The sequence below is a fragment of the Rhagoletis pomonella genome, unplaced genomic scaffold (genome assembly GCF_013731165.1).
Source record: "Rhagoletis pomonella isolate Grant_MI unplaced genomic scaffold, Rhpom_1.0 Rhpom_scaffold_00003, whole genome shotgun sequence".
NCBI classification, from domain to species: Eukaryota; Metazoa; Arthropoda; class Insecta; order Diptera; family Tephritidae; genus Rhagoletis; species Rhagoletis pomonella.
The window spans coordinates 74698294-74710779 of NW_023458557.1; the positions used below are offsets into that span (position 1 = coordinate 74698294).

The 12486-nt window shown below is 40.1% G+C and overlaps 1 protein-coding gene across 1 annotated transcript; it reads right to left on the reverse strand.

The window, feature by feature from the left end:
* Window positions 1-10249: 10249 nt before the first annotated feature.
* LOC118736367 lies at window positions 10250-12486 on the reverse strand (the record flags this gene model as incomplete). The annotated part of the gene is given in 1 exon segment (XM_036466461.1): window positions 10250-12486. A coding segment is annotated over 1 exon segment (921 nt).

The window sequence follows — 12486 nt, forward strand, 5'->3', positions numbered from 1 at the left end:
GTTTTTTTTTTTTTTTTTTTTTTTTTTGTAGAGGTGGCACAAAGCATTGAAAGCCGAAAAGTGTGGGACTTGCCTTTCAGCTCACCGCACTAAAAACCCACCCCTGCTCCGTTTCCCTCCCACCGTGGAACTACCGTAAGGTATTACTTCGCGGAGGGGGAGCGGCCTATTGCCAATCTATGAAATTCTGCGGAGTTGTTCCGCTCGACGCAATTTAGATGAAATTGTGCTTGCCAAATTGCAAACAACGGACCAGTTATCTTCTGACTCAAGCATAGTATCCACAAGGTTATGAACCGTAAGTGGCCTCCCCACCTTCCTGCTCGAGTCATCCCTTTCGATTGCAAACCTCGGACAGACGAAAAAGCAGTGTTCAGCGTCTTCAATAATATCCTTTGCACAGAAGGTGCAGAAGGGATCGTCTTCGTGCTTAAATCGGTATAAATATGATTTTAAGCACCCATGCCCTGTCAATATTTGGGTCAAATGGAAGTCCACTTCTCCATGTTCCCTACTTACCCACCTTGATATCGAGGGTATGCGGCGGTGCGTCCAACGACCGCTGGCTGCGTGGTCCCACCTCGTTTGCCATTGCTGCAAGCCCCTCTGTGTCACCTCTTCGCGTCTCGTTCGGTTTATAGGCCTGGGGCCTGTCACTTCCACTAGAATGTCAATGGGGCAGAGTCCTGCCACCACTAGTGCTGCTTCTTCGGACGTAGTTCGGAATGCACTGCATACTTTGATAGCGCAAAATCTGTGCAAAGACCTTGCTTCTCGTACATATGACGTCTTGCTGAACGCTTCATACCAGATTTGTGCACCATAGAGCAGCACACTGCGCACGACGCTTGCGTATAGCTGCCTACGCTGTTGTTTCGGGCCTCCTACGTTCAGCATAACCCTTGTTAGTGCCCCTGCCACCTTTTCGGCTTTCTCGACAGCATAATCAATGTGCGTCTTGAAGGTAAGCCTCGCATCAACCATTATGCCTAGGTATTTTAGGGCCGCCTTTGACGTAATTTCTTGTTGACCAACCTTTATAGTCGCCACTTCTCTGACTTTTCTACTGCTTACTAGAACTATCTCGGTTTTTTTTGTGCGCAAGTTCCAGTCCTGTTTCGGCCAGCCATGCTTGGATCTGGACGATTGAACTATTTGCTGCGATAATAATTTCTTCTAAATGCTTCGCTACCACCACTAGCGCTATGTCGTCAGCAAATCCGACAATTTTCACTCGTTCTGGCAAGGATTTTCGGAGTACACCATCGTACATGATATTCCAAAGTATTGGACCCAGAACCGAACCCTGTGGTACTCCAGCCGAGACTTTATGTTCTTTGACACCGTTCTCCGTATTGTACAGTAGCACTCTATTTGCTAGGTAGTTGTCTACAATCTTGCGAAGATATGCGGGTACCTCGAGTCTGCGTAGAGCAGCGTTTATGTGTTTCCAACTTGCTGTGTTGAACGCATTTTTTTACATCGAGGGTGACAAGCAAGCAGTACTCCTTTACTCCTCCCTTCCACCTTTCGCCACTGATTGCATCTTCCGCCAACTGCTTTACTAAACTGGCTGCATCTACTGTTGACCGCCCCTTTCTGAAGCCGAACTGTATCTCTGAGAGGCCTCCCTTTTCCTCGATTGCTTCTAGCAGTCTATCGCTGATTATGCGTTCGAACAACTTGCCCGTCGTATCCAACATGCATATAGGACGATATGCTGAGGGATCTTCTGGTGGCTTCCCAGTTTTCGGCAATAGAACTAGCCGCTGGCGCTTCCATGCATCAGGAAATACTCCTTCTTTAAAGCATTCGTTAAAACTATCGACGAACACTTTAGGGTTCGCAGCTACAGCAAGCTTGAGGACACGATTTGGAATTGCATCCGGCCCCGGTGATTTTTTATCTTTAAATCGCTTGGCCGCAAGAAGTACTTCTTCCGTGCTCACCATGGGAAACTCGAACATTGTAGCAGGAAAGATTTCTCTCGCAAAACTTGGTTGCATTGGGAATAACGCCTTTATTATCGTCTCCAGCTTATTTGGGCATAATACCTGTGGTCGAACCGACGCCTTCAGCCTTTTCGTCACAACTTTATATGCTAAGCCCCAGGGGTCATTTTGGACGCTTTCACACAAGCTAGTAAAGCACTTTCGCTTGCTGGGCTTAATGGCTTGTTTAAGCTCCTTGCGTTTAGCTCTGTATATAGCATGTTCGTCGGTAAATCTTTCAGACCTTCTGGCACGCTGGTAGTTTCTTCTCGCTCTGTTGCATTGCAGTCGCAAGTCCGCTATTTGCTCATTCCACCAATAAACTGGTGCACGTCGGCTGGTCGGGTATTTTTTCTTCATCGAAGCGTCGCACGCTTGAGTGATTTTGGCCATGAGGTAGTTCGTCATGTTACTAGCTCCGTAGGGTAACGAAATTCCAGACATCATTGCTACTAGCGCCTCTTCGTCTAGAGAGTTGACCTTCCAACCTGTTGTTGCTCTAGCACTGACTTTTCTGCACTCTCTCTCCTCCTGTATCGAGAAAATGATAGCCATGTGGTCGCTATGAGTGTACTCGTCGCTAACCTCCCAAGACGTGTGTCGAAACAGCCTGCTGCTGATAAATGTGAGGTCAATAATGGACCCCACCCCATCCTTGCTGAATGTAAATTTGGTACCCGAGTTGCATAATGCCACATCCAGAGACGATAATGCTGCAAGGAGAGCTCTTCCTCTGGCGTTAGTTCGTCGGCTTCCCCATTGCAATGCCCAAGCATTGAAGTCGCCGGCTATTAATACGGGCGATCTAGTCCGGGCATCAAAGGTAAGCTTATCCATGACGGCTTCGAATTCATCGAGGGTAAAACTAGGCGGTATGTAGCAGCTATATACAACTAATCCAGAGACTCGAACACATACAAAACCTACGTCTGCCTTGAGTTGTTCCATATGAAAGGGCGTTATGGCGCAGCTCCACACCGCTGCTCGACCGGCATCGTCCTGGGCCCATAGCTGACAATCCCCCCACCTTGTATGGTTCACTTAGTAGCGCTATGTCAACATTGTGGTCAATCACCGTCTGCTCCAATAGCTCCTGTGCAGCTTTGCAGTGGTTCAGGTTAAGCTGCAAGACCTTCATGATGTCCGGGATTTTTGTATCGCCTCTATATACTACGGGCAGTTTTTTCCGCCTATCCTGTGCCTTACGTCTGGCTTTTTGTTTCTGGAGCAGATTACGCACCGTTTCTTCTTCTTACATACGTTGGCTCTATGGCCTATATCACCGCAATTGAAGCACGCCCCTTTCGAATCGTGAATGCTTTTACAGTTTCTTGCCAGGTGGCCAAACTCTAAACATTTGAAACATTGCGGCGGGTGCATTTTTAGTCTTATTCGACAGATTACCCACCCTACCCGAACTTTGCCCACTGCGATCAATTTGCTCGCCATGGCGGCTGGCAGCAGCAGGGTTGCTGTCTTCGTACCGCTGTACGCGCTTCTTAATGACTTGACGGCTTCTACCGAAATTTTGCTGCCATATACCTCCCTTTCTAAGGCAGAACAGAGCTCTTGTTTGCTTATTAGCTCGTCTAAGTCCTTAACTTCTACCGCGGTTTTTGCGGTCAGGGTCTCTACCGTCGGTTTCTCTCCCAGCGTTTCCTTGACCGCTTGTTGAACCTCCACTGTGTGCGAATCCGTGGGTTTGGCCAATTGGAGGAGTAGGTCCCCATTGCCGGTTTTGCGTACTTTGGTTACCACGTCTTCCAGATGTTTTAGTTGTGGATCGTTTTTTAAACCTCGCAATATTTCTGCATACGAACTTCCGTCACGACTTTTTATTACTATAGCATCCGGCTTTGGCAACTTGGGCTTCGGCTTCGACCCTTTCTTTCCTTCTACTGTCTTCCATTGAGGTTCTTTGCCATCATTCGCCCCATTTGATCGGTTTTTCCTTTCACTTACGTTCGCTGGCGTCATTGCTTTTTCCTGACGTTCTATCGCAGTGCTTGGCTGCTTTCCAGTTTTACTCGGTATACCGCTCCCAGGGATTTTTTGAGGCGTTGTTTGGCAAGCGGCACTCAACACGTTTCGCGGTAGCGCGTTCCCTGTTTTGCCATACAGTATGGCCAGCTCGGCAATGATATCCCGCATAGGCTGGTGAATGGACCTTCTTTTGCCATCTTCCAGCATTTCCACCAACTCCCGTATTTTAACTCCCAGAGTAACCTACGCGGTCGGTTGATCTTCTGCTTTGTCCATACGCGCGCCTGGAGATGATGACCAGGGTCCTGTAGGCGAGCTCGCCTGTCTGGGGCGCTTTCCAAAAGGATTTATGACGTCCCCACTCTCGGTTGCCAATACATCACCACCTCCTGCCTTTTCACCCCCTTCGTATTTCGCCCCGGTGGAGGCAACCTTGCGAGGCTCATAGTTTTTTTTATTTTTTTTATTTTTTTTATTTATTAGTAATAAAAATACTCAAACCCACAGGGCAATTTTGCTACCACCCTAGCTTCAGTCACTATCTGCTGTTTGGTTTGGTACTTCGCTAAGTTTGCTTAAACTATTTGACTACCACTGGCCGAACAAAACTGTTCCCACTTTTAACGAGGAGATCAGCTGTATTTGACACTTTATTTGTAAACACGGCATATTTCTGCTATCTCGCTCGTAAAATGTTTTCCAGTCTGCAAGTCCGCGAAAAATTGATTATATTTTATATTTTGTGATTACAAATCACCATACAAACGATTCCACACGCGTTTCCGTCACCCCGACTACGGAAAGGACGCACTGCACACTTCCCGGGTAAGCCGAAAGAGTTTAATCACGTTTGGGTGGCTATCTCTGTTTATATTTTTCGTCTTTCAGGAGCTCCACTTGGGAAGCCGCCAATTCTACCGCGTACAAATGTACATGTATGCAGTATGAAAAATTCGGTTTGCATAGGAGGTGCCACGTAACTTTTTCCAATAACCGCAATTTTTATCCATGAATTTGCAAATGTTTTCATATATCTCCATACCATATTCGAGTAGTCTACCATGAACACTTCCAGAGATGTGCAATATGAAAAATTCGGTTTGCGTAGCGGTATGAAATATACTTTACATCCGATTCTCATACCTACCATATATAACACAAAAAATTTCATAAAAATCGATCGAGCCGTTTAGGAAGAGTTCGATTTTTATATGTATATTAGATAAGCACGATGCGAGGAGCATAGAAAAAATTTCGACGAAAAAAAAATATTTTAAGTTGGAACCAACAATACACACCCACAAAATTTCATTGAAATCGGTTAAGCGGTTTCGGAGATTAGCGTAAACGAACACAGTGACACGGGATATTTATATATTAAGATACCCTACTATAAACACCTACCATAGATACGTTTGCGTACCAAATTTCAATTTCATTTGACTTGTGGTTTTGAAATTATAGCTGATAAAATTTTCCACGCCTATGGGATGTGCCACGCCCCCTTTTACAAACCCATTTCTATATAAGCACCTACCATTGATATATCTGCATACTAAATTTCAAGTTCGGGGGGCTTATAGTTCCGAAGTTACAGCTGATAAAAATTCCATGCCTATTGGATGTGCCATGCACTCTTTTCCAAATTCACTTATATATACCCTAATATAAGTACCTACCATTAAAATGGCTGCGTACGAAATTTCTAGTTCACTATAGATACGTCTGCGTACCAAATTTCAATTTCACGTGACATATGATTCCGAATTTTCCACGCCTATAGGATGTTCCACTCAGTTATATATGCGCTAGTTAAAGCGCCTACCGTAGATATGCCTGCACACCAAATTTCAAGTTCTTGGGACTTATGGTTCCCATGTTATAGTTGATAAAAGGGTCCACGCCTATGGGATGTGCCACGCTCCTTTTTACAAACTCGTGTATATATAGCCTACTGTAAGCACCTACCGCAGATATGTCTGCATACCTAATTTCAATTTCATCTGACTGATGGTTGTGAAATTATAGCTGATAAAAATTTCCACGCCTGTGGGATGTGCCACGCCCCCTTCTACAAACACCTTTATATATACTTTACTGTAAGAACCTACCATAGTTATGTCTGCATACCAAATTTCAAGTTCATTTGGCTTATAGTTCCGGAGTTATAGCTGATAAAATATTCCTATGGGATGTGCCACGCCCACTTTTACAACCTCATTCATCTATACCCTACTATAAGCACCTACCATATGTATGACTGAATAACAAATTTCAAGTTCATATGACTTATAGTTTCGGATTTATAGCTGATAAAATATTCCACGCCTATTGGATGTGCCACGCCCACTTCTACAAACTCATTTATTTATACCATACATAAGCACCTACCATATATATGACTGTATACCAAATTTCAAGTTCATGTGACTTATGGTTCCGAAGTTATGATTAATAACAAATTTCACGCCTATGGGATGTGCCACGCCCACTTTTACAAAGTCATTTATATATACTCTACTGTAAGCACCTACCATAAATATGACTGCATACTAAATTTCAAGCTCATGTGACTTATAGTTTCGAAGTGATGGCTGATTAAATATTTCACGCCTATGGGAGGTGCTACGTCCCCTTGTCGAATCCCAATTTGTTTACTCTATTATAGGCCCAGGTGTCATAGCAATACTCTGTCAAAATTTTGTTCGATTCCGTCCGTCCGTTTAGGCTGCAACCTGGCAAATACATACATACATACATACTTCCACAAATATATAGTAGATATATCCTTCTCTTAGCGTAAAATAATTTTTGGGGATGTCTCGGCCACAGGGCCACCTATCGTGTAAGTTTCAAGTCCAAATATTTCCTTTAAATTGGCTAAATTGTTTTCTAAATATGAGCCAAATCAGCAAGTAAATGCAATTTTTATGAATATCCCGACCCCAGCGCCACCTAGCGATTCAATTTTTAGTCGAAATATTTCCCTTCAAGGTGCTGAAATATGTTTCAAATATGAACGAAATCGGTCCAGCCGTTTAGTAGTTTAGTGACATTCAATATACGGAAAACTCTATGAAATTGTGAAATCGTGACGTCTCAGCTTTCTTCATCTTTCGGCAACAACAACAAAAAATTTCAAATTTTTTTAAATCAAAGAACCTTTCACACAGAAGGTCCTAAATGTGATTTTTACAGAATTGAAATCGGTTCAACCGTTTGGTCAGCCATCGCCGTCATACGAAAGACATTTCATTTTTATATATATAGATGTGAGCAAACAACATATTGCTTGTATAGTCTTCTATTCTCTTTCACTGCAAGTTGAATTGTTTTAATATCTTTTGCAAAATTTTGTACAGATAAGACTAAAGGGTGAACACACCAAAACTGCGACACTTTGGGAAGCTTATAAGTTACACAAAAAGATTTCAATATTTTGAAATTTAAATACCATAAGAAATTTCATTTGAATTTGATTCCTAGTTGAGCTTAAAATGGCAACTGAGTTAGAAACGGGACAAACCATTTTGCACGAGTTTATAAATGATCCGGCCTTAAGTACCAGTAAAATCAGGGTACGAAAATAAACTGTACAAAACAATTCCCATTTGCTCATCGATCATCATATCATTTGTGGTTTTGTACAGTTTTGTAAATAGTAAGAAACAAATTGTAAGATTCACTGTCATTTTCCCCAACGAGAAACGTTTGCTTTTCGTTTGTGACAATTGTACCATAGGGTACGTTTTATATGTATGCAAACGTTTCAATTACGTGAAAAATAATTTTTTCTGTAAATTTTCATATCCAATTCAATTAAAAAACATTTTTATTTTTTTATTCATTGCAGCCATTCGTTTTGTATTTGTTTATTGCATATATGTGCACACATAAATATATTTTCCCTGCACGATTCATTTCGTTTGTTGTTTCGTCTGTAACTACTAAACTACTGTAGTGTACTATCGCCAAAGTGAACTCAGCCGTTTTTTTTCGTATTGTACCGAACTGTTAAAGTAATAAACGAAACGAAATAGTAACGTACAATATAGTTTATTTTCGTAAACTGAGTAAAATTGCTAAAAATTAAAGATTACACTATTCGACAGTTTACAGGGTTTTAATCGGTACAAATAAGGCCTGGCAGTTACGAGAGAACCAGAGAGCGGGGGTTGGCATGGTCAAAGTGATAAAACCAGTGCTCGGAAGGTCCTCAGTGCGTTTTCGCGTGATCCGAAGGTTCTGTCGCGTTATGTTGCAAAATCCGTACGGAGATAGCAGTTTTTCGTACAAAAGGTAAAGCGGAAAGCTTCATTGAGGTGTTTTACAGATCAAACAGCGCCAGACCGAGGCGCAAAGTAGAATGTTACAACGAAATCCCGCAGTCGGAAGTTGTATGAATTCTAAATTAAAAAATACAACTGCATCGTTATGGACTACGAAACCTGCTTTAAAAATTCAAAATATATTGCAGGTCCAGATTTGTATACTGCTGCAAGTCGTCAAGATGCCCCTGAAAGCTGTAAGCTAAAAATGAAGTCCAAATTTCCAAAAAACAACATTGTTTGGCAAGCTAGTTGTTCCTGTGGCGGTAAGAGCAGCCCTTTTTCCTCATCCGGCACAATGAATTATCAAGTTTATCGGGATGAATGCCTCAAAAGGCGTCTTCTGTATTTTATCAACATATAAGGTAGTAGGCCTCTGTTCTAGGCGGACATGACAAGCTGCCACTATGCCAAGGACACATTGCCGTGGTATAATGCAAATAACATCAATTTTGTACCTCATGACTGCAATCCACCCAATAGCCCAGAGCTACGTCCTATTGGGGAATATTGGTCAATTGTCAAAGGAATCTTGAAAACAGGTGAAACAGTAAAAAAAAATTGAAGAGCGCAAATTAAAGTAGTTGTGCGCATCGCGTAAAGTCAATGATGCAGTCGTGCAGAACATGATGTCGCAGGTGCGATGAAAATACCGATCACTTGCTTATGGAGCAAATAATAACTAAAATTGTAACATTTTAACAACATATCGCTAGCTTAGAAAGAAAAGTTGCTAAGTCCCATTTTAAAAATTTTACAGGAGAGGAAAAAATCTTCCTATAGCCATTTTCTTTAACTATTTCGCAAGACTTTGAATCAAACATTTTGCGCGTTTAAAGCAAAGCAAAACTCCATAAGAATCAGAAGGATTCGATATTTATTAAAAGATTTCGTATTATTTTGGCCTTATCGGATTTGTGGTGCTTCTTTTGGACTTAGCAAATTTTCCTTTTATTGCTTATGAAGAGGAAAAAATAAAACAAGTACCTTTATAATTTTCGAAACGATGCGCGTTCAATTTCTCTAGCCTCCTATATCAAAATATGAGTTTTCTTAAAAAGTGGACTTAGCAACTTTTCACTCTAAGCTAGCGATATAAACTTCCAAGTTATATAATACAAAAAATAATAATTTCAAAGCCTTCTAGTTTGTTTGTGGTAGTAATCTCTAAGTGTCGCAGTTTTGGTGTGTTCACCCTTTAAAAAGTAGAAAATAAATAAAATAAAAAAACTTTTTAATATACAACGCTTTTATAAATGGACTAAAAAGTAGAAAATAATATTTCTCAGTCCCACAGAATTTGTTTTGATAACTTTTGATTTTGAAATTTTAGCAAAAGCCATTATAAACAATTAATGACATTGAAAACGAAAAGCTTGGGGCGCATTGATATGAAAAGTAACATATCGATGCCTTACTTTCTCAACCTCGTATCTTAAATAAGGTAACTTTTCAGGAAACAAAAAAAACTGTTTATTTTTTTACCGTCGTTTTTTATGTAAAAATGGTAATGCAATTATTAAGACATAAATTATAGCTATGTGCACAGGTATATTATATACTTATATATGTTAGTTTACGCATAAAACGAGTTTTTTAAGATACGAGGTTTCTGCATTAACCATAATTTCATTTTTGAAACTTGATTTATAAGTTACTCGTTTTCTGCACTTATATGTATACAACGAAGAGACTTCGAAACTATTAAATAAAAACAATTGGCCAATTCACAAGAGTCTCATATTCTTCGTATCGTTGTATGGTTTATTTTGTTGCCATGGTTTCTCATATAAATTTTTCAAAAAAACATAGCACAACAGACGATAGCATGAAATAAAAGACCTTGTGAATTGGCTAAATATTTTGTTTGAAATTAATGTTTTATTTGTTAGAGGATATTATAAAAAAAAAATAGAATTCATCTTAATTTATTTTAATTTAATTATATCATTGGGTTGGCAAATTGTCATAAAATGAATGATAGTCTGCTGGAATCATACGTTTTAAGTCCTGTAAATCTTCATACTTTCTTTTAGAAATCGGTAGTGGCTGATTGTAGAGACCCGGTATTACTAAATCATCATTGTGCTGCACTTGTGGTCGCAATTTATAATGAGGTAATATATTCCACTCTTCATCAAAACATAATTTATATTGAACTCCGTCATTTAAGGTATATTTAAGAGCTCGTAAATCAACAACACATGGGTCGCCCTTCTTTGTGCCTGGTCGAATTGACTTCAAGTAATTTATTTGAGAAAAATCGCGGAAAAACGTGTGTTTTAAGTAATTAACGCGATAAGGTTGCGACAATCTGGATTGGTTTATAACCGTGTTAAAATCAGCTGGCACGTAGAGTTCTCTTCCTTTCTTCTTCCGTTCTATGGAGGCATGTACAGAATCGCACTCCATTTGAGTGTGGCCAACTACCAGGTATTTTTGTTGAATTTCTGCATGGTGAGTTATAGCATACTGTTGCAAGGCATTTGAAAGTGTCACGTTTCGATTTTGTGCACAGCACCCGTCACTGTAAATTATTATCGGTTTTGATTTGTCTTCCAATTTCTCTAAAAAGTCCAACAAACAAGAAGTAAACACATTAGAGTCCATGCCACCTTCGGCTTCATGCCAGACATAGCAATTAACATTTTTGTCAAATTCGTTATAAATTGTGAATTGGTGCACACACAGTTTTGTTTTGAAGTAGTTTGCTCCAGTTGAAAGTAGAGGAATTGTTTGCACTGCTTGCAAATCTACCGTGAACATTTGGATATCACCTTTACAACAAAGTTCCTTGTCTTCGGATTTCTCTTTCCTAGCACGCTCCTTATTTTTTATATGAATCCTGATATTCAAATTCTGGCACATTTTTATTTTTGTACGCAAAACAGATATCACATTGGTTTTTCTTGGGCTTGTATATACTAATATTGGCTTTGTGTACAGCGTCTAAAAAGCATTTGTACTTTGCCTTTTCAGCCTCACTAATGTTGCTATCTTTCAAATATTTTTCAAAATCTTTGTACACTTCTGCCCAAGTTTTGTACTGAACGTCTACATATTCTCTACTTGTACTTTGTCGGCAATAGTGTGAAGGCATTTTAGGCAAATTCTGTAGAAAACAGTTCACATGATTTACTTTGGCAATATTTCTTTTGCTTTTTCGATTTACTGTTTCACTTTTCTTTACCAAGCCAATGTCGCTTGTATGTAGATTGGCAGTAATCCATTTGGACACGCTCCACTCACCAAGAGACAGCGGCCTAAAAACATTTTTTTGCAAACAAACTTGACCTCTCCTGAAATTTTGAAAGTGTAGACTAATGTGTTTACTCGCCGAGAAATAGTACTAGTAGTTCTTGAAGCGACCGGCCTTTGGGACACCATAGCAACGACAAACGTTTTTTTTTCTTCCCATGACAGTAACCAAAATGCTTTAAATATATCCTTCCTATTTTCTTCTGTAATTTCATTGCACTGCTTACCAAATTTTTTCGCACATATTTCCGAACGGCACCGAGCTTTCAAAGTTCTTTCTTTTCTTATTTCCATTATCCCAGTTCCTTTTTTGCTTCTCTTAATCGATGCATACTCCCGACCACGCATTCGCTTTAGTTTTTGACGGTTTCTAGTCCAGTTTTGCTTATCTCCCTGGCCTTTCCGTGCTCTTTTTACTGTGGTGACTCCAGAGGATTCATTCAACAATACTGGAGAAGATTCATTCTTAGATAGATCTGAATCAGTGCTGGGATGATACTCGCTTTCACTTGCGGAAAAGTCGAATTCTGAGAAAAAGCCAGAGTTATCAGAGTCCACTGAGAGAAAATGTCCTGTTTTTTCATCCAAAATTACGTTTCCATTCTGTTGTGTTTCAGGTTCGTGGCATTGATTCCTGATAACAAAATGACCTGTTTCAGCATCAAGAACGGCGATTGTATTTTCATTCATATTAAGCGCAGCTTGAGTAAAATTTAAATTCACTTAAAAGTAACACTTCTTCACACATTCCTTTTGTGGAATTTTTTTTAATAATAAAAAGAAACTCCTCAGAAATAAATATTCACCAAGCAAAATAATAACGAAAACCACTGCAATGCAAGGAATGAAATTAACTTCACAGTCTTCTCACTACAAGTACTACAAGGAAACGGTAAATTTTTGTTCGTTCTAGCGTCGCCGAAAAA